The sequence below is a fragment of the Phaenicophaeus curvirostris genome, chromosome Z (genome assembly GCF_032191515.1).
Source record: "Phaenicophaeus curvirostris isolate KB17595 chromosome Z, BPBGC_Pcur_1.0, whole genome shotgun sequence".
In the NCBI taxonomy this organism is placed as follows: domain Eukaryota; kingdom Metazoa; phylum Chordata; class Aves; order Cuculiformes; family Cuculidae; genus Phaenicophaeus; species Phaenicophaeus curvirostris.
In genome coordinates this window covers 24,200,153-24,227,890 of record NC_091431.1, presented here as the reverse complement: position 1 = coordinate 24,227,890, position 27,738 = coordinate 24,200,153, and the positions used below count along the sequence as shown (strand labels likewise).

Below are 27,738 nucleotides of genomic sequence, written 5' to 3'. Positions count from 1 at the left end.
GAAAACTCCTGCCACTGTAGGGGAAGATCAGGTCTGTGGCCACCTGAGGAACCTGAACATATATAAGTCTATGGGACCTGATGAGATGCATTCCAGTGTCCTGAGGGAATTGGCTGATATGATGGCCAAGGCACTCTCAATGATATTTGAAAAGTCACGGCAACCAGGGGAACTCCCTGGTGACTGGAAGAGGGGCAACTTTGTGGCCGTTTTCAGAAACTACAGGGAGGAGGACCCTGACAACTACTGACCTGTCAGCCTCACCTTGGTGCTTGGGAAGATCATGGAACATATCCTTCTAGTAGCTATGCTAAAGCACATGGAGGATGGGGAGGTGATTAGTGGCAGCCAGCATGGCTTCACAAAGGGCAAGTCCTTCCTGTCCAACCTAGTGGTGTTCTGTGATGGGGTGACTGCATCAGTGAACATAGAAAAGCAGGAGGTGTGATCTGTCTGGACTTCTGTAAAGCCTTTGAGACAGTCCCCCACAACATCTTTCTCTGTAAACTGGAGAGATAGGGATTTGATGGATGGACTGTTTGGTGGATAAGAAATTGGTTGGATGGCCACATTCAGAGTCAATGGCTCGATGTCCAGATGGAGATCCGTGACTAGTGGTGTCCATCGGGGTCTATATTGGGACAAGTACTGTTTATTGTTTACGTTGATGATATAGACAGCAAGATCGAGTGCACCCTCAGTAAGTTTGCAGATGACACCAAGCTGAGTGGTGCAGTTGTCACATGAGAAAGACAGGATGTCATCCAGAGAGACCTGGACAAGCTGTAGAAGTGCATCTCTGTGAACCTCATGTGGTTTCAATGCAGTCTAGGGGACAATGTGATTGAGAGCAGCCCTGTGGAGAAGGGCTTGGTGGTGTTGGTTGATGAGAAGCTTGACATGAGCCAGCCATATGCACTTGCAGCCCAGGAGACCAACCCTGTCCTGGGCTGCGTCAAAAGAAGTGTGTCCAGCAGGTCAAGGGAGGTGTTTCTCCTCCTCAGCTGTGCAGTGGGGAGACTCCATCTGGAGTATTGTGTCCAGTTCTGAAGTCCCCAAAATCAGAAGGATATGGAACTGTTGGAACAGGTCCAGAGGAGAGCCGCAAAGATGATCCAAGGGCTGGAGTGCCTCTCGTGTGAGGCCAGACTGAGAGAGTTTGGGTTGTTCAGCCTGGTGAAGAAAAGGCTCTCAGGAGACCTTATAGGAGCCTTCCAGTTCCTGAAGGGGGCCTACAAGAAAGCTGGGGTGGGATTTTTTACAAGGGCATTTTTTGAGTGGATGAAGAGCAACTTAGACATTAGGAAGAAATTCTTCACAATGAGAGTGGTGAGGCCCTGGCACTGGTTGCTCAGGGAAGCTGTGGATGGCCCTTTTCTAGTGTTCAAGGCCAGGTTGGATGGGGCCTTGGGCAGCCTGATCTAGTGGGAAGTGTCCCTGCCTATGGCAGGCCATGGAACTAGTTGATCTCTAAGGTCCCTTCCAACCCGAACCATTCTAAGGTTCTACGTCACTTCTCTGGCAAGAATTGCACTGGATTGAATGTGCTGACTCATTGGATATTTCTAATTTAGCCATTCCAATTACTCTGCATCTTGTGCTAGTCAGAAATCTTTTGGTGTAGAGTCTGCCTTTTTGAGGTTTCTGGTACAAACGAGAGCCCACTTCTGTTTCAGCACCATTTAGTAACTGATTTGTGGCAATTGTGTGTTTTCCCTTGAACTAGGACTGTACTATGGGTATTAAATACAATGCAGCTTTGTGAAGTTTTGTTTTATTGGTAGGGTGTTACAAGTTTGCACATCTGACTCAGATTCTAGTAACAGTTACTTTCCTGTCTTTCAGATTTTGATAGCTGATGACTACTCAGATCCATTTGATGCCAAAAGTGAATTGAACAGACTGGGAAAAGGGGAGAACACTGGCTACATGGAACCATATGAAGCCCAGAGAATTATGACTGGTGAGAAAGGACGGCTGTATATATGAGCTTTAACTCCATGGTAGTTCATATGGATATTACACCTGCTATGAAACAGAAATGTCCTTTGGCATGCAAAACTGTTTCTGAAGATGCTTAGGTGGTCAATAGTAAATGCTGTGGGGGCTTTTCAAGTGCCTGCACATGCCTTGGTATCTAAAAATAGTGCTCTGGACATCACTATTGAATATAGATGCTTTGTACTGTCGTGTGAGCAGTGGGAATTAGAGTATGTGTTGCTCAGTTTGGCAGTGTCAAGGCTGTCATCTGTTTTTCATAGTAGGGGTGGCCAAAACATGACATTGTGTTACTTCCCTTAAAAACGAGTGATTGAGCTGCTTATGGCCTTTTTTCCTTCAGTCAGATCCAGACTTCTTAGTCTTTGCTCTGCTGAAGGAAGGGTGCAAAGCTACATATTTGTGTAGCTTCTTTCCTTCCTTCTTGTCTTCTCTTTAATATATATATATATAGCAATGGTTAAAAGGAGACAATTCAGTATGCCTGTGAGCCTTTAACTGTTGTTCTTGGTAGCATCCTTCTTTTTCTGTCACGTAGGGAGGTAGTTAATCAGAGAATCTTAGAGTCGTAGAATGATTTGGATTGGAAGGGACCATGAATGTCATCTAGTCCAACCACCCTGCAATAAGCAGGGACATCTTCAACTAGATCAGCTTTCTCAGAGCCCCGTCCAACTGCTCTTGAGTCTTTCCAGGGATTTGGCATCTACTGCCTCTCTGTGCAACCTGTTTCAGTGTTTCACCACTCTCAACAACAACAAAAATATTCTTAATGTCTAGTCTAAACTTCTATTTTAGTTTAAAACCATTCCTTCTTGTCCTATTGCTACAGGCCCTGCTAAAAAGTTTTCCCCTATCTTTCTCACAAGCCCCCTTTAAGAATTGAAAGGCCACAATAAGGTCTCATCTAAGTCTTCTCTTCTCCAAGCTAAACAACCTCAGGTGTCTCAGCCTCTCTTCACAATGGGGTGTTCCAAGCCTTTGATCATTTGATGGCCCTCCTCTGGACGTGCTTCAACAGGTCCATATCTTTCCTTTGCTGAGGGCAATAATGGTGGTGTTGTAGGAGTCTGGACTGTTTGAACTCCTCCTGGCATTATGTCACTATTGTCTGTGCATTCCTTAAGTTATCTACATCCATTCCTTATTTGTTGGCTGTGCAGTCTGTACGTTTTTCTGGGATACAAGGCCTTATGTTTTATTTGTGATGATTTCACTCAGTCAACACACATCTTTGTGCACATCAATTGTGCATTTTTTTGATTTATATAGGAGGTCCACATTTTCTCGTTGTGAGATAAAAGTCCCTATTCTGCCCAGTTAAGTTTATTGTATGCTTTCCTTTTTTATTGACAGCTCCTGTTTTGGGCCCTTGGGAAAGATTAATCAGTGGGGGAAGATGAGGCTTTTGGATGCAGAGATCCTTTTTTTAAAAATATTTATTTTTTTCTGTTCTTAAATAGTATTTCTGAATAAAGACACAGGAAGTGGCATGTGGATAGTATTGTTTAGAAGCTTTCAGTGTCTTACAGAGGTGCTGGGAGATATTATTTCTCATTGTTTTAAATCTATTCATTCTAGCTGAGTTATTTCTCAGAAAAACTAATCCTAGTAAGTTCTTGATCTTCATACAGCAATGATGAGCATTTGTAATCTTGATTATGAACTTTACAATGATTTGATTTCTTGTGTTTAGGACAGGAGCTTATTCTATCTCGCTTTCCAGATTAACCATGATAAATGCAATGGTTTACTGAACCATGCTGGATGGCTTAGCTAAAATAAGGTAGAGTAAATTTTTGTGTACCCTTGAAACTGCCAGACACCCTGTTGCCAAATTGGTGTTTGGTGCAACTGCTAAGCTATTGTGTCTGCTCTATATGTTATTATAAAGCAAATATGAGAATCTCTTGAAGATCCTAAAGGCACTTTCAAAACTGTGATTTAATGGAGTATAATGATATAGCAAGTGTTCTGAAAATGCATTTGATTGAGCAGCAGAAAATGCTTGATAGGTCTCTGAACATGTTTAGTGTTTTGAAATCTGGGCAAATCATCTTGTCCTAATCCTGTTAGAAACAGAGAAAGTCTTCCCATAAAGCTTGGTGAAGTCAGGTTATATTCCACTATATTCAAGCACGTGGGTTTATGTTTGTTTGTTTTTTTTATTGTACAGATGTCGCCTTTGCATTTTACTTGACAAATGAAAATTCAAAGGCAGGCACGGGAAAGGTCGTAGACTGGACTCAGTAGCAGGTGGGAGCTGGATTCAGGAACTGGATCCAGGAACACATGGTTGGGGTCAGGGGCAGACAGACAGATGAAGTCCTCACTGAATATTGGTTGTCTCAGAAGGGGGGTAACCCTCATGATCTCTAAGCTTTTACACAGAGTATGACACGTATGGCATGGAATATGCATGGAATACTTCACTGGTCAGGTTTGGGTCACGTGTCCTGTCTGCACCTCCCAGCAAGTGCAACTTCAGTCACCACTAGCTCTGGCATGGTCTTAAATTACATAGAAATAGGTGAGAGCAGTGACCTCTGTGCACATCAGCGGCTCATTTTCTTGGTGACAGCTATCAGACTTATTACTTCCAGAGACAGCCACTGTCTGAAAACTCTGTTGGTAAGCTTCAGCAGCTGAAGTTTTGAAGGAGGCCTAGCTGAAAAGTCAGAGAATATGTTCTGCTTTAGCCCAAACAGGAGCACCTGATGAGTTCGATAAACCATTGAACAGGCGATCTGATTTCATGCTGTCCATGGTTAGAATTGGTTATAATTAGGCTTGAATTTTCTTCTGCTGTTTCTGACCCAAAATAATACTGCCTTCCCAGATCTGTGTTTACGTTACTTGGAAGAAAGAAACCTTTATGCCAAGATTTGGAAAGGCTTTTTTACTAAAGGCCTTTTACCTGAGGCTAGGGTAGAGCATGTTAAGAATGAATTGATGTTTGTTTATAAGAAGATGTCATCTCCTGGCAGCCAAGCACATCTGCTAGCATGTGCCGATATTGAAAAGCGCTTGGCCTGTCTTCAGGAGGTTCAGAGAAAATCTCTGGGAATGCAGTTCCTGGTCTGCTGTGCAGTATGAGTTTTGCTTGGCCGGTGTCCACCCAAAGCCACAGGAACAGAGTTGCATCTTTGCCTTATACCCACCCAGTTTGGGGATTGGATGTCCCAGCATAGATTCAGATGTATGAAAGAAGTCCTCTGTGATCTGAATATCTGACATACTGTATCCATAGAGTGAGATCCTGGCCTGGCTACTATCATGCATGCAAGAAAACAAGCAGAGACAGCTAAGATAATGCTGATTTCCAAGGATCCTGAGAAGTAGGTGAACTACAGAGAACAGAGTAACCTCCTAAGAAGATAATGGCATTGCCAATACTGCCTCGATAGCCACATCCTAGCAAAAAATAATGAGGATTGGAAACAAAGAGAAGATGAAGGAAGAAACAGGCATTACTGTGAGTCAAATTCCTCATAAAGCTGCAACCCCATGTGCTAAGTTACATCTGATCTGTCTAGCTGAAAGGACTTTGTTCTCTCTTTTAACAGCAGTATAAATACCAATTGCACCTTTGCAACGGCTAGACCATCTCTCCAAGCATGTTTTAACTGTGATATTTTCACTGCTTTCTTATGCAAGCTTTCAACTCTTATTTTTCCCCTACAGTCTGTCTCAGCTTCTGTAGTAGCTGCTGCAGTAACACACAGCCCATAACAGAAACAGGCCTGTGCTGCCTTACCAAGCTTGTAACCAAGTATCATTGCTTAGATCAGGTGTAGAAGGTACTTCCTGCTTGAGAGAGAGGACCCCAGAGGAGCAGTGGATAGACATGCTGCATTTGAACAGAGGTGAATGTCAGGCCACACTGGTGGTGCCTGCAACATCCAGGCTGTTTTATCCTCCATTGTTCTTGGTGAGTGCTAGGGGAAGAGAAGTTAGGTTCCATTGGAGTATTTACTCTCATCAGGCTGAACTGGATGTCAAATACCAGAGAGGGATCTGTTTATTATCTGTGGTAATCCATTAGCTGGGAGGAGGAAAGGTGCACTCAATTCATGGATATGAGATGGGGAAAAATGTGGATATCTTTTTTTCCCTTTAAAATCCCTGTAAGTCTTAAGACCCTATCCCAGGCATACCCTGTGATCTGGAAGGCATAGTGCCTTTCTACTTTCTCCTCACAGCTGGACATGTTTGCAGAGCTCTTCCAGCCTCTCAGAAGGAATTAAATCTTAAGACTGCATGATACACTTGCAAGCAAATGCCAAATCAAGACTGTATGTACCAAAGCCACCTGTGTGCTGGTTCATAGAGTGCATCTAAAACTCACCTTTGGAAGAGGATCCAATTTCAGATCATCACTCAAATGGAGATACACTATCAGACAAGTTGTTGCACAAGGAATTCCTTTTAAGGTATGATAAAGAATACTGGCTACAGGAATGGGATAGTAGTCTGTTGGTGTTCTTAACTTGCTACTTGGCTTTGAAGGGAGACCCATGCCTTCAGCTCAGAAATTTTTGAGTACGAAGTGCCTAGCATGATACATGCTATTAATAGAAAAATAAATGTATTAGGACAGTAGTAAAATTAAGGTTGGTTCAAGTCTTAAAGTAGTTTGGAGCCACATTATCAAAAAGAGATGGAGAGGGTGAAGTGTCTGTGAGAGAAGAAGTGAAAAAAGCATTAAATGAGGAGCATGCCTACACTGAGAGATGTGTGTTGTCAAAAACATGTGTCTTTCTGTCTTTTCCAGATCAATACTTGTGTCTTCTGTGCTCTCGAAGGGGTAGTAACAGAGAATTGGGGCAGGCTAGGCCCTTGAGTTAGGACAATGGTTTGAAAGTCAAGGGAAGCATACAGTACCTCAGTGTCCTGATTTCTTAGAGGGCTATAAGTGCCTGAGGTCTATGTACACCATGTTTTTCCTTTGCATTTTTAGGCATCACCTAGCACTGTGCCAGGGACATTAGGCCTGTGTGGGTTTCTGGCCTCTGTAGTAGGCATCTGACTTAGGGATATGTAGACAGGGAGAAACCTGTCTTCTTATATTTCAGAATTCTGTAGACTTCAGTGAGTAGCATTTCTGAAAATAGATACTTTCCCTGAGATATAACATACAATGTGGTGTTCCTTATGGAGCAAATGCTGTGTTGTGAACAGACTTTAGAAGGTTATCGCTATTAATAAAATATACACTGTACCTTTCTCCTGTTTGGGTTAACATTAGAGGCTACACAGGGCATTAAAAAATGTCCTTACAGACAGTCAAAGGCAGGTGTTTGAAGAAGTAGGAGTTCAGTTTTGTTATTGATGAATTTCTCGCAAGAGGGTAGTCAGAGAGTTGTCCTAGGACCTGGGCATATTAGATCTTGTAAGTGGGATATGCTGACCCACAAGATCCGGAGAAGTGCACAATGTGCATTAAGTCAGTCCCAAATCAACACAGCAGCATGCTGCTGGTGCCCCTTGAAGAATGCTCCTGGGAGATGCAAGTCATGAAAGGGCTTCTGGCCATAAATGCAAAGCTGAATTGAAGTCTCATGGATGTAATTAAATCTGAAAAGAACATGTCCTTCCCCATACAAGTCTGGTCTGTGTAGGGCAGACTGAAGAGATGAGCTCATGTACTTGCTCCAGGGGAGGTTAACTGGTACAGGAGAAAGATTTGTGTGCTGGACCTGAAGAGATGAATAATATTTCTGAGGATGCTCTGGAGCATTTGGATCATAGCATAGAGATAGCTGTTATCTTGCCTGTGATGTTAAGTGCGTTCATCATCCTGGGTGATGACATATCTGCACTGTCAGCAAAGGTGAGTGTAAAGTAAGGGAAGCAAGTGATGAGGAAGAGCAGAGCCTCCCTCCAGAGGGGCCTTAATGAATGCAAGGACTCTGTCAATAGGCGTTTTTTTGAGATTAAACAAGAAGGATATTAGAGAATTCCAAAGCAAAATTCACAGCTTTGTTCACAGGCTCACAACATTTCCTTTCTTCTTTTTTTTCAGTGTAGTTGTCATCCTGTTTCTATATACATCCTCCTGGCTACACTGTAGAACAGCTGTGAGCGAGTTTAACTAGCTCACACTTAGGGTTTGCATCCCTCTTCGTGAATGCAAAAGCTGAGTCTCCTCTCTAGGTGCAGGCAGTGCAAGAACAGCAAATGCCTTCATGTACCTCACTGCTTCTTTCTAGGGACTGCACTAAGATTCTGTGCCTCAATCACAATAGAATCTCCAATACATGACAGGCAGCCTAGCAAAAGCAGCGCATCTGCTTGGGATGTTCCTTGTGGACGTGCTGGGAGCACTAGCTCTGTCTTGCTGCAAGCCATCACAGAAATGCTGGGACTGTGGGGAAAACAGCATTCCCAGGAACCTGCACCTACTTCAAAAGGTCTTGGGTGTCAGCTTCCCTTGTAACTGGAGAGGCAGGTTTTTTGTTCAGGCATATAACTTCATCTGAATAGCACATTGGTGGTGAGTCAGATCTTGTAAAGTCCTTTGCAACATGGCCTCTGGCATCTTGGTTTTTGGCATTGAGCTTACCACTGCAAATAATGTAAAAAGAGCAGTGATGATTACTTTGATAAATATTAGACTGCATAGATTATCACGTATAGCATGGGAGCCTAGCAAGCCAACCTGTTATATTTAAGCATTGTAGTGGCTCTGTGTAAGATTGCTCTCTGCTTGTATTTGAACATGGCAAGCAACTGCAGCCAACACAGAAGAGGCAGTATGTTTGCCCACTAAGCTCAACAGCTGACAAAGATTTCAAAAAGCTTCATCTCTTGTTCCTACATTTGTGTATGTTCCAATTCTAAATTCTATTTGAGAATCTACCGCTAGTTTAGCCAGAACTAGAAATTAGCCCAAAAAGAGAATTTATTCATCATCAGTCAATCTCATGTGTTATTGTGGATTTTTCATTAGAACTCTTAGGCTCGTTGTCCTGTTGCCAGGCCATATGAATAAAACTATACGTTAGTCATTCAAGGAGAACAAGTTTTAAGATTTTTTTTAAAATTTTTTTAAAGACAGGAAAAAATGCAGGATGTCTCTTCTCTCCTGAAATTTGATGTGAATGTGCTCTTACATTATTGTTTGTGATGTGGAGAACCACTGGGTGAGATTTGAAGGAGTTTAATATACAGAAGTAAGCTTGTGACCCATAACAAGATAGTTTTATTTACAAGTTGGAAGTTTTCTAAAGTGCTACACTGGAAGTCTTCGGGATCAGTACTTACAGCTGACAAAAAAGGGATATCTTGTGTGTCCTTATATTGTCTAAAATATGAATCTGTTACCCAGTATGCAATAAGCCAATAACTACATCACCAAGAGAGATGTGTTTATTCAGGTTTGCACAAATCTGAGAGCTTGGAGGCTTTTTTCCCCCCTCAAGTCAAACACAATTGGAGGGATTTGTCATCTTCATTTATACACAAGGTTACACAAAGCCATACATTATTCATCATGCATGTAATCACATATTTGCATGTAATTATAATAAATGCCAAGTCATTCCTAGCACCTTCTGGGCATGCTCCAAAGAGGTCTTTAGAGGTATCTAGTAGTAAGTGTCCCGAAAATCACCTGTCAAGTTCGCCATTGGTCAACTCCTCCCAGTCACCTCCAAATTATTGGCAGTATCTCTAAACTGCTGCCTTGGAACAACATGCTGCTGCTCTCTTAAAGGTCACTTTAGACTTCCTCATGTCTTGCTTCCACCTTCCTCCCCCCACCTCTACCCTTGAGGACTGCTGTGTTAAATTCGAAGATATCTCACTGCTTTGGCCATGCAGTGAGATGGAAAAAATGAACACCAGCTTACCATAAAAGTTTGTCTTTTGTAAAACACATCCTTGCATGAGGAAAGTGGCAGGTAGTGGAGCTTCTCCCTGTACTGTAAAGATTCATGTGAGTAGTGTAAAGCCTAAAACTGGATCAAGTAAATTGAAAGTGAAACTGCTGCGCATTTTGCCTTGAAGGCTGAGTTCTGTAGACTGCCGTTCCTTCTGATTTCACCACTATTCCATCTGTCCTTTCCACGCCTGGAAAGAGTGGGAGGCAGAGAACATAAAATGAAACGAGAGGTTCCAATTGAGTGTAATAAAAAGCATTTCCACCATGAGGACAGTCAAATGATGGAGGAGGTTGCCCAGTGAGATTGTGTAGTCTTCATCTTCAGAGTTTCTGAAGACTGGACTGAGGAACCAGAACCTGAGTAACTTTGTCTGACCTTGTAGCTGACCCTACTTTGAGCAGATTAAACAAGGTGACTTTCTGAGATCTTGTTTAACTGAACCTATCCTGTGATCCTGCAACTGATTTGTAGCTGTTCTGTAAAAGTCAGAAGTGGCTTCAAGAATCAGGATACTACAGGCTGGCTTGTGGGAATCCATGTTGGTTTGGTCTCAGTTCATTTCCATCTTTATCACCATGTTAGTATTCTCCCAGTACTGGTCTTTTAAAACTTAATCACTGGAAAGATCAGGCACGTGCTTGTGAGGCAAAAGAAGCAACTTGCTGAAATACAGCTTGAGCAAAGGCTCGTCTATAAGCGTCCTGACTGTCTGGAAGTAGCACTGGATGAGGGATATGTATGCTGAAAGTCTACTCTTGCTCTTTCAGCAGTGAGTATGGTTCCTGACAGAAGTTCAGTATCCGTTCTTGGGATGATGATGCAGAAGCTGAACAGATGGTCTTGCAGGCTGGACTGGGCCTGTATGAGCATGCCTAGACTCTGTTAACAGGAATTCTGGGTGCTTTCCAGCTTTGAGTGTGATGGAATTGTAGGTAACTGATACCACTGCAGCTGGTATGGAAAGGGAAGGAAAAGCTGGAAGCTCTTACTGTTGGCACTAACTGGGAGGATGTTACTTTATTGAGTGGGAGACATCAGTGGTGTATCTTGCTGACTTACTAGTTCAGCCCTCAATCTTCCGAAACTGGACTCAGTTCTATTGATTTTCTGTAACATTGCTCAAAAACAGAACAAAGAGAATTTGTTACATGAGGAGCCAGTAGCTTGGGAGGGACTGTTGCTGACGAGCTTTACAGGGATTTGTTAACTGAAGTTGGAACAGCAATGCTAAAAGAAAAAATAAGACTGGCAGCACTTCGGACAAAAGTGAGACAGAGGGTTCCTCCTTGCACTCATATGCCTCTTCTTCCAAAGTTGAACTTTGTTTTCCTTTTCTCTTTCCTTTTATTCTTTTGCAAAGAGGCTCTTAGTCAAAGGAAGCATTTAAAGCCATGTGAAAATGTTTAAGAGGAGTTTTTTAATTATCAAACTAGTATCATGTTTACGACCCTGGGAATATATATTTCTATTGCAAGTCATATTTATTTTTGTAAGAAAACTAGTAGATATCACATGCACTATGAAGTCTGAAGTCGGAAGGAATTTCTTATCCTTAAAAATATATGAGGGTTGAAGATTCAGTCATTTCTGTGTCTGCTTGCCACTGAGAATAAACATCTTGCCAGATCAGTTTATCAACATCATAATGTGGCTTCAAGCAGTGTCATAAAACTATCTTAAAGCTTTGGTAGGGAGTGGTGAGAAACACAACTTCTTTTGTTCGCTGTGCTGGCGTAAGCTGGCAAGAATATACAGCTGCTCTCCTTCTCTGATTTCTGGCTATGAAGAACTCTGCTTGAAAGTGCTCTTCTTGAGGAGCTCAGATACCTATGTGAACTCAGCTGTTCATTAGCATTCTAATTGCTAAAATTATTAGAGGCTGTTTTCTGCAGGAACAACCTGCCCTTTCTATGTGGGGCCAGGTAAGCCTTGTCTTTTTTCTGTGTGTTGGTATGCTGATACGTGCATTTCTCTCTGTCGTGCCTACCCAAGCAAGGATCTAGGAAGCCTGCAGTGTGTTTCTGCTTGGTGCTGTGTTGTGCTACCATGACTGAATTTCTTGAGCAATGTCCATGTGTGCAGAAAGAAAATGGAAATATTCAACCTTCATCTGAGCTTGCTCTTGGTTCTGTCTTGTTCAGTTTCATAGGGTGGTGGCTTGGAGTGGGACAGTTCACGTGGAGCTTGGCTTCTGAAGCGGAATGTATGCAAGCAAAACTGATGCTGTTGTAGGACAGACTAGCAACTAAGAACAACCAGGGGAACTAGGGGGAAATGAGTCTTGCCTGGAGGGACTCTAGGCTTGCTTTGAGCTCTGCATTCATTTTCTTTAGACTGGGTAATTTGAAAAGCTATGTGAAGAAGCCCACAGTTTTGTGGTTCTTGAGCTGTTTAGGTCTCATAGAGTCTATCAAACAGTTGCACTTGGCTGAGATGGCCTGCAAGGCAGAAAAGGGTGATGGCGTGGCTGAGCTGCCTTGAGTTTTTGCTGAGCAAGTCCTAAAGCGGCTGTTAGGACTGTAATGCAGCCTGAGGTGGGCTAAAAGGTGTCTGTGCTGCTGTCTCAACTGAAGTGGAATAGTGAGACAAAACTAAAATATGTGGTGTCTTTCAGTTATACCTTTGCTCTTGTGTGTTAAGCTGAGTAGCTTATTATTGCCCTTTCCTTTGATTGTGTGATGCACCAGCACAGAGAAAACTCGGCATTGTGTTAGAGTATAGAGCATATCAACAGACATAATCACTTTTTATTTTAAGGATTTTTTTTGTCCTTTCTTTAAAGAAAAAGAAAGAACAAAACACACAGGAAAAAATATCAGTTTTAGAGAGTTGTCTCCTTTGAGTGTGGTTTCATGCATTTAAAATGGTTGCATGCACATTAGTTAGTGGTTTAGAGATGCATATTGGAAAATAAGAGTGTAAATAGAAAAATTGCCAGAAAGTGTTAATTCAGTTATATGCATCAAGATCATGACTGGATTGAATTTTTGTAACATGACATTTTCTAATTACCTAAGTGGAAGATACCAGATGTTACTTTTCACAATTTATGATGGTTCTGTTGGAGGAAGGGAAGAAGAGGACTGGTTTATGGCATTCACATGGCTGTGGTTTGCTTTCCTTAGCAGTAAGGTCTGTTCTTAATGATGCTTTGCTGAATGCAAACCAGATTTATTTGCTGTGGATAAATATTGGTGTAAGCACAAATGCACTTAAGTGATGACATGATAGTCTGTATAATTAAGAACATTTTAGCAACAACTGCATATATACAAACACAGCTTCACATTCTGTACTGTTATATAAAAGTGTTGTTGAAGGAGGGAGAAGACCCAACACTGTATCACGAACAGGTTACTCTATAAGTGGGCTTTCAACTAAGAATTGGCATCTAGTACAGATTTGCCCAAGTAGTACAATTCCTGCAGACCAATCTGCAAACAGGTGCAAGGAACTGGATATTATCAGCTGGATAGCTCTACTGTGTAAGTTTTTTGAAGTCTTACGAAATGCTAGGTACAAATTGCTCCTTTCATCAATCACTTGGTGAGCTGACCTGGTGAGTAAAGGGATGAGGCCAAAGGGCATGAGTCGAAACATTTTCCCAGTGCCTTTGATGTATATCCCTGTTGCTTTTTCTCTGCTAGCATGTCAGCTCTCTTTTTACTGCATGCAAGGCCTTGGATGGTGAAAAGCAAAAATCTGTGGGTGAATGTGATGACAACTGAGCAGTTTTCTTCCTCTGTTCATGTGGAGGTAGAATTCTAAATTAAACCATTTTGTCTCCAGAGCTGAAGAGTAAACTTAGGCCATCTTTCATGTCTACGTTAATGCCGCTTACTGTATGCACGTGCAGGACTGTAGTGGACTTGGAGCTTACTGAATTCGCTATCCTAACATTTGGACTCATATCTGAAGGATTTTACATCCAACAGGTGGTGATTCATCTTTGTTAGGTGTTTGGATACAGATCGGGGTTCTTCAATTGCGCCACTACTCAACTTGAGTGACAGAACAGGAAGATTGCAACTAGGACAACACATCCCCCAGGAAATCAAGTCAAAGTGAGCAAAACTGCAAATAATCACGGTGGCTGTTCGGAGTTTCTTACAACTTGCCATCTTCAAAATTGCAAATGATCACTGTGGCAACTAAAGACTGTGGCTGTCTCCTCCTGTATTCTAGTAGTTTTTAAACAGCAGTCCTTCTCCCTATCTTGTACTGTCTATAGAGAATGCTAGCAGATGTCTAAAAGAAGTTAAGAGCATATCTCAACTGGCTGATAGAACATCTCATCTGGGTTTGTTAAATCAGATATAGCAGCTACTCTGGCTACATAAGTCTATTATCTTAGTCTGCTCTGAATGTTATTCCTGTAGATAACTTGTTATGTACTACGTATCGCAGGTTACGTAAGTCTAGAGGGAGGCCTCTATGCACTTCTCATTCTTTGCTTTCTTCCCCATCCCAAATGAGGCCATGTTCAAAGTTAGGTTCAGAGAGAGAAGATAACTACTTTTTGGGTAATTCTCATTGAACTTGAACTGCTCCTGTACTCGACACTGGTGAGACCGCACCTCAAATACTGTGTTCAGTTCTGGGCCTATTGCTACAAGGAAGATGTTGAGGCTCTGGAGCGTGTCCAGAGAAGAGCAATGAAGCTGGTGAAGGGGCTGGAGAATAAGTGTTAGGAGGAGCGGCTGATGGAGCTGGGGTTGTTTAGCTTGGAGAGGAGGAGCCTGAGGGGAGACCTCATTGCTCTCTACAACTACCTGGAAAGAGGTTGTAGAGAGGAGGGTGCTGGCCTCTTCTCCCAAGTGACAAAGGGCAGAACAAGGGGCAATGGCCTCAAGCTCGACCAGGGGAGGTTCAGACTAGATATCAGAAAGAAGCTTTTCACAGAAAGGGTCATTGGGCACTGGGACAGGCTGCCCAGGGAGGTGGTTGAGTTGCCATCCCTGGAGGTATTTAAAGGATGGGTAGACGAGGTGCTCAGGGACATGGCTTAGTGGTAGACAGGAATGGTTGGACTCAATGAGCCAAGAGGTCTTTTCCAACCTAGTGATTCTATGTTTTTATGATTCTAAACCTCCAGCTATCAGGGAAATAGTTACATATTTTTTCTTGGTTTTCGTAAACTCGCTTTCACTCACATCTAGATATCCTAGATATGCAATATCATCTGAAATATATAAATACATACAATCAGTGCTCATCTCAATTGATGCTTTTGAGTAAGCTTTCAGTAAGCAGAGACTACCAAGAGTCAAACCAAGATTCAAGAAAAGGTCTTCCTTCTGTGTAAGTGTTGACCTTGACATTATGAATGGATTCTTCTTCCACTCCCTCCCCCTCTTAAGGTGATTTCTTTTCCTCTTTCAAGGTGATTTTTGTGAAGGGGTGAGATTGTGTGCCTGAAGAGGGCTGGCATGAGTGGTTTGAGCATCAGTAACAGCCAGCCACGAGTAACAGGACTGATCTAACTGCAGAAGGTAGTAGTCGTGTTTGCTACAGACTCCTCTGTCCTGACACTGGAGAGTGTTATCTTGATTATAATACTGATGTGGAGTCTATTTTAAAGTCTTTTAAGGATAATTGATTCTGCTTGTGCTAATCTTATAACAAACTTTTTGGGACACTGTAGTTTGTGTCATGGGCTGGTGAGAACTGTCATGCACTGGTGTACATGAAAATACCTGTGCTGCACTCTTCTTTCTAAGAGGGCTTCCATTCCCACTTACCACAAGGAATGAATCCTCTTTTACACAGCTTAGAAATGTCAGAATATGGAATGACAATTGTAGGTTTTCATTGAGGTGAAATCTGTTTTGCATTGTTGACACTTGAATTGCTCCTTTTAGCCTATGGAACAATGATCCTTGAATCCCAAAGGTCTTTGCTCCTGATCAGAAAGATCAAGAAAACCTACAAGTGAACGACTGATGTGGTATTATGATGCAACTGGCTGTAGCAATATGTGGAGTTGGCTGTTGGCCAAGCAAATGTATGGAGTCTTGTGGAGATTTATTGAATTCTTTTTCGTCTCCCCTAAATGAAAAGGGCATCTCTGCTACTCTTCTATAACTTTCTGAGAAATGCGTAAGGAATAAGTAGCTAAGCAGCATCAAAGCACTCCTGAAGATGTGAAGTCTCCAGAAATGATGAATTTTAAGATGACAGTTATAATGTTTAATCACTGCTTATGTAACACAAAACTAAGTGTTATGGGGAAAATCTTCATAGAATATGTCTTCTTGGGCAGGGTATGCTTGCTTGTTCTTTTTATTTCAGTACATACTTTCTATGGAAACATACATATTCAGTACATACTCCCATAAACGGAGTTCTCCTGACTGGCCTAAGACTCTTTCTCTGTCAGGACTGATGGAATGCCAAGTTTCTTTGAGTGCTTCATCCTGAGATAATGAGTCATACTTGGACTTCAGTAGGATTTCCATCATGATGCAGTCTGTTTCAAGATATGGCTTTTTCACATCAAGAGGCTATGCCAAGCTCTCACACCTGGGTAGGGGCTCAAATATCTGTGTTTAATTCCTGGAAAGTGGCTTACTTCTGAGTCACTTGGGTTCTGTTCAGAAAGAAAAATGAGGGAAGATTTTCTCATATCCAGCTTTTTCTGCAGCAAGATCTGGAATCGTGAGCATTGGGAGGCAGTTGCTACAGTTTGAAAGCAAAACAGGCCTCCTTTCTGTTGGAATGTTACTGGTGTTCTCTTGTGTCCCAGCAGTTGGAGGCATCCAGCTGCATCTGGAAGCAGAGAAGGAAACAGTTTGATTCTTGGTGGCCTGAGGTGAAATTTGAGCAGGGGTAAAGCAGCTTCCATGCTGAATAGACTTTGCACTAATGCAATGAGAATTCTGCAGCTTTATTTCTAAAATGTTTCCTGATTATATTGCCAAGATGGATGTGAAAAGAAACATTAATGTCAAAGCTTGGAGTAAGTAAGCAATTGATTAAGTATTTCTGACCTGTGTATGGAGGGAAAGGAAATGGATCGATGGGAGCAAATGTCCCTATGTTAGGCTGATCAAGCATCAGTCTTATGCCTCTGGTACACTGGCAAGTTATTGGTTGATTTGTAGCCTACCCATACACTTGTAAACAGTTTGTTGCCCTTTAATGTGGTTGTGTGCTAGGTCAGTGGCTCTCCGTTGGAGTCCTCAAGAGCAGAGCATGTGGGTGGCAGACATTTGAGCCAATTGAGCAAGACCTGTTCCCTGAAAGGGAACAAGAACATTTCTTTATAAACTTTGGCTTTCTGTGTCCAGGCCTGGCTCTGATGTGGCCTTCACGTGCTAGAGACAGCCAGGTGGTCAGGATAATGTCTAGGGAGATGCATCAGGTATTCACCAGTACCTCCCCTCAGGCTGTAATTGTGCTTGGGATTGCCCCAAGCGAGGTGCAGGACGTTGCAATTGACCTTGTTGAACTTCATGTGATTCGCCCAGGCCCACCCCTCAAGCCGGTCATGGTCCCTCTGGATGGCTTCCCTTCTCTCCAGCATATCAACCATGCCACACAACTTAGCATTGTTGGCAAACTTGCTGAGGGTGCCCTCAGTCGCACTGTATGTGTATGCAACAAAGATGTTAAACACCAGTCCTGATACTGACCACACTCATCATTGGTCTCCACTTGGACATTGAGCTGTTGACCACAACTCCTTGAGTGCGACCATCCAGCCAATTCCTTATCCACCAAGTGGTCCATCTGTCAGATCTGTAACTTTCCAATTTAGAGAAAAGGATGTAATTCGGAACAGCTTTGAATGCTTTGCACAGGTCCAGGTAGATGATGTCAGCTCCTCTTCCCTTATCCATGAATGCTGTAGACCCATTGTAGAAGGCCACCATGTTTGCCAGGCATGATATGTCCTTAGTGAAGCCATATTGCTTGTCACCAATCACCTCCTTATTTTCTACGTGCCTCAACAGAGTTTCTAGGAGGATCAGCTCCATGATCTTTCCAGGCACAGAGGTGAGACTGACCAGCCTGTAGTTCACTGGGTGTTTGTTTTTATTTTTTTTACATTTTATATCATCTAATAAAAAACCCTGTTCAAGCAGGGTGAACTAGTAAAGGTTCCTCATGATTATGTCCAGTCAGATCTTAAATATCTCTACAGAGATTCTACAGCCTCTCTGGGCAACCCATTTCAGTCCCAGCTCTCCTAGCCTCTCCTCATTTGAAAAATGCTCCAGTCCCGCTTTCAGCTTCATGGCCCTTTGCTGGACTTGCTCTGGTATGCCCATGTCTTTCTTCCCCTGGGGAGGTGAGAACTGGACCCAGCAGTCCTGGTGTAGCCTCACCATTGCTGAGTAGAGGGGAAGAATCACCTCCCTTGACCTGCTTTCAACACTTCCTAATGCAGCTCAGGTTGCTATTGGCCCTCTTCCCCACAAAGGTGCATTGCTAGCTCGTGTTCAACTTGCTGTCGTACAGGACCCCGAAGTCCTTTTTCCCTGAGCTGCTTTCTAGCCAGTTAGCCTGAAATTTTCCAGCATCTCCAGGTCCCTCTGAATGGTAGGACAGCCACCTGGTCTATCACCCACTCCATCCAGTTTTGTATCAGCAGAAAATGACCCTGGCTTTCAGCAGAAAAGAACCTGGGGGTTTCTCTCAGTAACTGCCGAATATGAGCCAGCAGTGTGCCCAAGTGGCCAAGAAGGCCAAATGCATTGTGGCTTGTATCAGAAATGCTGTGGCTAGCTGGAGTAGGGAAGTGATCGTCCCCTTGTACTTGACACTGGTGAGGCTACACCTCACCAATGTTCAGTTTTGGGCTGCTCACTACAAGGAAGACTCTGAGGTGCTGAAGTGTGTCACACAGAGAAAGGCAGTGCAGCTAGTGAAGGATCTGGAGCACAGAGGTTGTGGTGAGCGGCTGAGGGAACTGGGGCTGTTTAGTCTTGAGAAAAGGAGGCTGAGGGAAGACCTTATTGCTCTCTACCACTACCTGAAAGGAGGTTGTAGCAAGGTGGGTGTTGGTCTCCTTTCCCAAGTAACAAGTGATAGGATGAGAGAAAATGGCCTTAGCTTGCACCTGGGAGATTTAGGCTGGAAATTAGGAAACATTACTTCATTGAAAGGGTTGTCAAGATTTTGAACAGGCTGCCCAGGGAAGTGGTTGAGTCACCGTCCTTGGAGGTGTTTAAAAGAGGTGTAGATGTGGCAGTCAGGGACGTGGTTTAGTGTTTGACTTGGAAGTGTTAGTTTTATGGTTGGACTTGATTATCTTAAGGCTTTTTTCCAACCTGAATAATTCTGTGATTCTGTCTAACCGAAGTTCTGCAAACTCCGAAGATTGGAGGCACCTCACATGACTTGTCCTAGGGCTGCACTGCCTCCCTGTCCTCCCTGTCATCACCTGTCCTAGGGCTGCACTGCGCATCAAGGGAAGAAGCTTCCCCAATGTCCCATTTGGATCTCTTAAGCTACATCTTAGTCCAACGGCATGAGGTTTAACAAGGCCAAATACCGGGTCCTGCACTTGGGGCACAACAACCCTATGCAGTGCTACAGACTAGGAGAAGTCTGTCTAGAAAGCTGCCTGGAGGAGAGGGACCTGGGCGTGTTGGTTGACAGCCAACTGAATATGAGCCAGCAGTGTGCCCAGGTGGCCAAGAAGGCCAGTGGCATCTTGGCTTGGATCAGAAACGGTGTGACCAGCAGGTCCAGGGAGGTTATTCTCCCTCTGTACTCGGCACTGGTGAGACCGCTTCTCGAATCCTGTGTTCAGTTCTGGGCCCCTCCCCACAGGAAGGATGTTGAGGCTCTGGAGCGAGTCCAGAGAAGAGCAACAAAGCTGGTGAAGGGGCTGGAGAGCAGGTCTTATGAGGAGCGGCTGAGAGAGCTGGGGTTGTTTAGGCTGGAGAAGAGGAGGCTGAGGGGAGACCTCATTGCTCTCTACAACTACCTGAGAGGAGGTTATGGAGAGGAAGGTGCTGGCCTCTTCTCCCAAGTGACGGGACAGGACAAGAGGGAATGGCCTCAAGCTCCACCAGGGGAGGTTTAGGCTGGACATTAGGAAAAAATTTTTTACAGAAAGGGTCATTGGGAACTGGAACAGGCTGCCCAGGGAGGTGGTTGAGTCACCTTCCCTGGAGGTGTTTAAGGGACGGGTGGATGAGGTGCTGAGGGATATGGTTTAGTGTTTGATAGGAATGGTTGGACTCGATGATCCGGTGGGTCTCTTCCAACTTGGTGATTCTATGATCTTGTGTCTGGTTTTTTTACTGCATCTTCTGACACTGCCTGAGAATAGTATGGCTCTGACTGCCATTCAGACTGCTGAGAACTGCTGTTACATCCCTCTTGACATTCACCACATCAGATTAACCAAAACCATCTCTGCTCATCATAGGCCCAAGGACTCTGCTAGCTTGATAGCCCTGCACTGACCCCTTTCTAGTTTTATGAACTTGTTCACTCCTTGTAGGGAGTGTGCAGACTGAACACAGTAGGACATACCTATTGGTGAGTGTAGCGTCCTTGGGGCAAGGGGTTAAGGCATAACAGCTTGCCCCTTGATTTGCCAGTGGTGCTTCTTGTAACAAAGCCCAGTGTTTGCTTTGCTGTATTCAGGAGGGCAGTACAATGTATCTTTCTGTGAAGTATCAACATGGTTAATTTTCGATAAAATCAGTGTTAATTTAAAGAAATACATGTTCCTTAATACAATATGATCTAGCATCTAGTTACCAATGCATTTATTTAGTGTTCTTACTCTAGTCCTTGCTCATTTTCTGCTGTTATTATGTAGTGGTAACTGCAGAGACTGGTGTTTTTTTCACCATATATAATTATACTGTGGAGTTTTTTTTTTGTGATATTTCTGTCTTCAAATTGCACTTCTGAACCATCTCCTTTTGCATATGCAAATTTCAGCATTACTGGGGATTTATGTACAGTAGCTTGTGAAGTGTACCTTACACAAGCTGAAAAGGGATTGTGCGCTTCCTGTAATCTGGCTCTGTGCAAGCTGGGGAATATTGGTGGAAGCCAGAGACTGTTTGTGCTGTGGCGGTATGCTGGAAAAAACTTGTGCTTCCAGCCAGTCACCAAATGTAGAGGTAGAATTTAGAAGTCTTGTACAGGCTTGCCATCTGGGTAATTATGTGGCTATTAAGGAGTGGATGGAAGTTGAATGGTCTAGAATTATTGACTGTAATTATAAGGCATGGTTAGTGGTGATGCTGATGCAATTTTCTTTCTTGCCAATAGGGTTTCAGAAGCAGGAAGGCATGAAGTCCCGTCAGATAAACATGCAGCTCTATGACATACCCTATGAACCAGAAGGCAGTGGTGTGGAATCCGATTCTGAAAGTGTGGCAAGTCACCATTTACGAGAAAGCAAATTGCCACAGGATGATGACAGGCCTGCAGATGAGTATGACCAGCCATGGGAGTGGAACAAAGTCACCATCCCAGCTCTGGCAGGTAGGATTTCTAGATCCCAGCCAGGAAACTCTTTCTCAAGCCCATAGCCTATGCACGTGCCTTTGGGAGAATTTAAGTATGTCTGCTCTTTTCGTGTGTGTCTGGGGAGAAAAACGTCTGAAAAGCAAACGTGGGTAGTCTCAATCTGCAGAGCTGTGGCATGTTGCAATTTTTGTTCGGTGCTTCAGCTGTCCTGTTGTCAACCACCTCAGCATTTGGTTTATTTTACTAATACTTGTTTTTCTCCAGCTTCGTGCCCCTACCTGCATTTTAATGGACATGATGTTAGTAGTCTTTATTCTGGAGTGGCTCTATGATGCAGGAGTTGCTTTGCAAGGTCCTTAAATTGTGGGGCAATTCTTAAAGGGGCAGGACAAAAAAAGTTGTGTGACGTGTGCAGTAACCTGCTTCTACTCAGTGATTAGTTTCTTGGTATTTGGTATATTTTCATTATAATTGCAAGCATTTCTGTGGCTACATAGAACCTGGTTTTGGATTAATCTGCTTGAACTGCTGAAGTTCTCCCACATCAGAATTTGTCTGTCCGGGAGATCTGACACAAACTGTTTTCTGCCTCTATGAATGTCTGTGCTTGGACACTGCTCTTTTTTTCCCCTTTCCACTGCTTTGCAGAAATGATTGAGGAGGGCTTCATTCAGTGAGGACATAATTCTAGAGGCCATTTTCTTTCATGGAGCTGCTGTGTGCCCATCTGCATGTGTTAGTCTGACAATGTTCCAGGATGCTTCTGCGGAGTACTAGAGTTTTAAGCTCTGTGATTTTCCCCTCACTGGCATGTTATAGTGAAGTTGTGTCCAAGAGCAGGGTTGTTCCTCTTCCTTTTCTAGGAGCCAGCTTGGCAGAAAACTTATAATTATAGAGTAGTTTGGCTTGGAAGGGACCTTAATGATCTTCTAGTTCCAAACCCCCTGCCCACTAGACATCCCACTAGATTAGGCTGCCCAAGGCCCATCCAACCTGGCCTTGAACACCTCCAGGGATGGGACAGCCACAGCTTCACTGGGCAACCTGTGCCAGTGCCTCATGACTCTCATGGTGAAGAAATTCTTCCTTATATCAAGCATAATCTGCCTCTCTCCAGTTTATACCCGTTTTCCCTCATCCTATCACCATGAGACTTTATGAATAGTCCCTCTCCAGCTTTCTTATAGGCCCCTTTCAGGTACTAGAAGGTCACTATAAGATCTCTTGGGAGCCTCCTCTTCTCCAGGCTGAACAACCCCAACTCTCTCAGCCTGTCCTTGTATGGAAGGTGCTCCAGCCCACTGATCATCTTTGTAGCCCTCCTCTGGACCCATTCCAACAGTTCCGTATCCTTCTTATGTTGAAGATTCCAGAACAGGACACAGTACTCAAGATGAGGTCTCATGAGAGAGGAACAGAGGGGCAGAATTGCCTTGAGAAAGGCCACGCTTCTTTTGATGCAGCCTAGGATACAGTTGGCCTTCTGGGCTGCAAGTGCACATTGCCGGCTCATGTTGAGCTTCTCGTCCATCAGCACCCCTTAGTCCTTCTCTGCAGGGCAGCTCTCAATCACATCATCCGCCATCATGTACTGAAATTGGGGATTACCCTCACCCAGGTGTAGGACTTTGCACTTGGCCTTGTTGAAGCTCATGAAGTTCTCACAGGCCCACTTCTTTAGCCTGTCCAGGTCCCTCTGCATGACATCCCATCCTTCTGGTGTGGCAGCTACACCACTCAGCTTGGAGTCATCTGCAAACTTGCTGCTGAGAGTGAAAAGGAGAGTTGTGTGTGGTGGTGGTTGTGGGGATGAGAAAGGAAGAAAAGAGAGGTAGCTCTGGGAGAGATTATGGAAGAAGCCTGATAGCAATGATTAGTAGTCTGTGTGCATGGGAAGCGATTGACAAGCCTGTTTGCATCTGCATTGAAACCACAAGATCTATTACTGGAAGGAGAGGAGTAGGTGTCATCTGTCTTGACTTTAGCATGTTGGGCTCTGGCATCAGCTTTGTTACCTGTTTTGGAATGCTGCAGCCTTGATGGGTAGACTACATGATGCATGGTCAGGGTCATTGAACTCAAAGGATAGGGCTTAGTGGTTCATACTTTTCCTGGAGTCTGGTTCTGATTCCTCAGGGAGCAGTTCTGGAATCCTTCCTGTTCAGCATCTTTATCACTAATCCAGAAGAGGAGAAAAATGCACTTAATGATTTCTGAAGTGATACCGAACATGGGAGGGGGTGTGCGCATGCAGAGCTGCCATTCAGAGGGACCTGAACAGGCTGGAGAAATGGACTAACAACAAGTCCACAAAATCCAACAAGGATAAGCTCAAAGACCTGCACTTGGAACAGACTAATGCCTTGTAGTGATATGAACCAAGGACTGGCTGATTTGCCAAGTTACAGCTTTGCTGAAAGGGGCTTAAGGAGTCCTGGGGGGATGTGGACTAACTGTGTCTAACAATGCTCCCCAACAATGATGAAGACTAGCAGCGTTCTGGCCTGTGTGAACAGGAGCATAGCTAGTAGCTCAGCCAAAGTGAATGTTCCTCTTTACTTCACACTTCTTGGACAACGTGTGTAAAGCTGTGTCCAGTATTCTGAAGCAAGAAAAGTGGTGATAAATGTTGATGTCAGCAGAGAGCCCCCCAAATGACAGGAAACTGCAGTGCATGACTTGTGGGGAGATGCTTAGAGAACTGGGCTTGCTTAGCTAGCTTGGAGATGAGAAAGCTTTGGGGAAGAGGGAGTGTGCACATGTAGTAGCAACTTTCCAATGCTTATCTTCAAGAAACTGGAGCCAGGTTCTTCACAAATGATCAGGTGTGGGTGGGAAGGTGGGACATAAGTTGTATCAGGAGAGGTTCTGATTCGATGCCGCAGGAGATTTAAATGCAGCAAAACCAGAAGCAGCATTCAGTCGACAAGGATCAGCAGTGAGGTGGGTAAGTTCTGCAGCTGAGTGCTAGACCAAAGCAGACAAGGAGTTTCTGGAGAAAGAGTTCCACCGTGGGGGAGCAGGGGCAGGTGATTCTTGAATATTGGAAGTGGCAGCTACATGAGGGAGGCTGATGTGGCAGGGGTGTTCCCAGGAGCATCTGCAGGAGATTTAAATGGCCCCTAGAGGGCATGAGGGACCAGAAGCATGGTGAACAGAGTGGGCAAACAGAATGTGGCATGTCAGAAGGGCATGGCATAGCAGTTGGCATAGGCAGAGCAGGCAGGTAAGGATGTGCAGGGAAGGCATGTGAGCAGGGTGCTGGAGCTCATCCAGAAGTACCAGGGAGCCGCTGCATCCACTCGATAGAAAATTAAGGCCTCTCCAAGCTGTAGGTGTGACTGGTGCAGTCTCCCAGGCAGACCCCCAGTGGGTGCATGCTGCCACCCCGATGCTGGGCTGCAGAGTGAGCCCCCCTCTTGCACTGGTATTGGAAACCAGTGGGGAGGAACTCCTCCACTTGGTGACAGAACTCAGGGAGAAGGTGAGCAGGCTGAGGACCATCAGGAAGTGTGAGAAGATTGACTACTGGAACAACACCCTCCCTGTCTCGGACCCAACAGGCAGGCATGCCTCCTGCAACAGAGGACTTCCCATCCTCTCTCCATTCAGTGGACAGAGAAATTTAGAAGATGGAGGGGAATGGCAGCAGGTTCCTTCCTAGCACAGCAGGCGTGTCTCCCCTGTGACAACCTGTCCCAGGTTCCCTTGCACAAGAGATACAAAGCTCTGCAAGTGGGACTGAACCTTAATGTGGATGATGGATTATCACAGCCTGGAAACATTCCCAAAGTTAAGACACCCTAAGCCATCCATCAAAACAGCTTCTGTAAAGAAGAAAATATGTATTGTTGTCGTATGGCACTCCCTTCTGAAGGGAACAGAAGGCCCAATATGCAGATTAGACCCACTTTATGGGACCCATTTCTGCTCAGCTGGGGCCTCAGTTAAAGATGTGGAAATAAAACTTCCAACTCTGATTAGGCCCACAGACTATTCTCTATTATTTATTGTCCAAATAGGCAGTACTGAAACCCTAACAAGAAACTTGAAGGCAGTCTCGGGGGACATCAGGGCTCTGGAAGGAATTATGAAGGGAGTGGGTGCACAGGTAGTGTTCTTCTCTGTCATTCATGTTACAGGGAGTGATGAGGGAAGGAATAGGAAGAGATGGGAAATAAGTACCTGGCTCTGAGCCTGGTGTGAAGCAAAACTTGTTTTTTGACCATGAGTTGGCCTACAGAGTACCAAGCTTACTGGCAAATGATGGGGTACACTGGCCTCCAGGAAGCAAAAGGATGCTTACCAAGAAGCTAGAAGGGCTCATTGAAAGAGCTTTAAACTAGATCTGAAAGAAGAGGGGAACAAAACAAGGCTTGCTAGAAACAAACCTGGGAATGGCACTCCAGTGTCTGAGGAATTGTGTACTAGCAAGACCCTCCGGTCTGCCACTTCAGAGGAAGTGTAGGATAGCACTCCAAGTGGCAAAGATGCAAAGAATTAGAAGCAACAGGAAATAGTCACTTAGGAATTAAGACTATTCGCCTCAGGAAAGCGGTGGGATCAACAGCCCAGTTGAAGTGCATTTACACCAATGCATGCAACATGGGCAGCAGACCCGCAACATGAGGAATTACAAGTCATTGTACAGCAAAAAAACTGCGATATAGTTGCTGTCATGGAAACATGGTGGGATGATTTACACAACAGGAGTGATGCCATGGTTGGCTATAAACTCTTCAGCCAGGGCAGGCAAGAAAGGAGAGGCAGTGGGGTAGCCCTCTATGTTAGACAGTGCTTTAAATGTCTTGAGCTTAACAATGGTGATTGATAGTGTTATGTGTCTATGGGTAAAAATCAGTGGAATGCCCAATGAGGCAGATATCATGGCGGCAGTCTGCTATAGACCTCCCAGCTCGGGAGACTGATGAGATATTCTACAAGCAACTGGGAGAGGTCTCATGATCGCTAGCCCTTGTTCTTGTGGGGGGCTTCAACTTACCAGATGTTTCTTGGAAGTATTGCACAGCAGAGAGGAAACAGCGTAGGAGGTTCCTGGAGTGTATGGAAGACAACTTCCTGACACAGCTGGTGGGTGGACAAACCAGGGAAAGCACCCTTCCAGATCTGATGTTTTTTGAACAGAGAAGGCCTTGTGGGAGATGTGATGGTTGGAGGACCCCTGGGGCAGAGCGATCACAAGATGATAGAATTCTCATTTCCAGGAGAAGAAAGGAGGCAGGGTCAGCAGAACTGCCAGCCTGGGATTCCAGTGGGCAGACTTTGGACAATTCAGAACGCTGGTTGATAAAGTTCAGTGGGAGACAGTCCTATAGGGCAAAGGAGCCCAAGAGGGCTGGATGCTCTTCAAGAAGGAAATCCTGGTGGCACAAGAGCAGATCATCCCCATGTGCCAGAAAATGAGCCAGAGGGGGAGAAAACCAACTTGGCTGAGCAGAGAGCTTTGGATGGATCTCAGAAAAAGAGGAAAGTCTATGAGCGTTGGAAGAAGGGGCAGGCATCTCAGGAGGACTACAACAAAGTGAGATCATGCAGAGAGAAAATCAGAAGGGCTAAAGCCCAACTAGAACTTTTAATCCGTCTATTCTGTGAAAGATAATAAAAATGTGTTTCTACAAATATATTAACAACAAAAGGAGGGCCAAGGAGAATCTCCATCCTTTACTGGATGCAGGATGAACAATAGTGACAACGGATGAAGATAAGGCTGAGGTACTTAATGCCTTCTTTGCCTCAGTCTTTAATATTCAGATGAGAAGTTCTCTGGATACTCAGCCTCTTGAGCCAGAAGGCAGGGATGAGGAGCAGAACCAAACTCTGATCATCCAAGAGGAAATGTTTAGAGACCTGCTGGACCAATTAGACCTCCACAAGTCTGTGGGGCCAGGTGGGTTCCACACAAGGGTATTAAAGGAGCTGGTAGAGGTGCTTGCCAAATCCCTTTCCATCATCTACCAGTGGTCCTGGCTGACTGGAGAAGTTCCACTTGACTGAACGTTGGTAAATGTTACACCCGTTTACAAGAAGGGTCAGAGAGAGGATCTAGGGAATTACAGGCCTGCCAGTCTGACCACAGTACTCAGTGTCATGGAACAGGTCATGGAGCAGGTCATCTCGAGACAATCAAGTGATCAGGCCTGGTCATCATGGATTTATGAAAGGCAGGTCCTGTCAAACTAACCTGATCTTCTATGACAAGGTGGCCTGCTTAATGGAAGAGGGAAAGGCTGTGGATGTAGTGTACCCGGACTTTAGTAAAGCCTTTGACACCATTTCTTACAGTATTCTGATTGAGAACCTGGCTGCCGTTGGCTTGGACAGGTGCACCCTCTGCTGGTTGAAAAACTGGATGGGTGGCTGGGCCCATAGAGTTGTGTTAAGGGGAGTT

General features: G+C 44.3%; 1 protein-coding gene across 4 annotated transcripts in view; it reads left to right on the top strand.

Moving 5' to 3' along the window:
• SHB (SH2 domain containing adaptor protein B) overlaps positions 1-27,738 on the top strand; it is a 70,861-nt gene that overhangs the window by 20,692 nt on the left and 22,431 nt on the right. For all 4 annotated transcript variants that reach the window (XR_011339370.1, XM_069879987.1, XM_069879990.1 and 1 more), the window contains exons 2-3: positions 1,846-1,963; positions 21,129-21,344. Coding sequence is in view for 3 of the 4 variants with exons in the window: in XM_069879987.1 (XP_069736088.1) it covers positions 1,846-1,963; positions 21,129-21,344 (334 nt within the window). In the remaining variant the exon portion in view is untranslated. The remainder of the gene's footprint in view (positions 1-1,845; positions 1,964-21,128; positions 21,345-27,738) is intronic.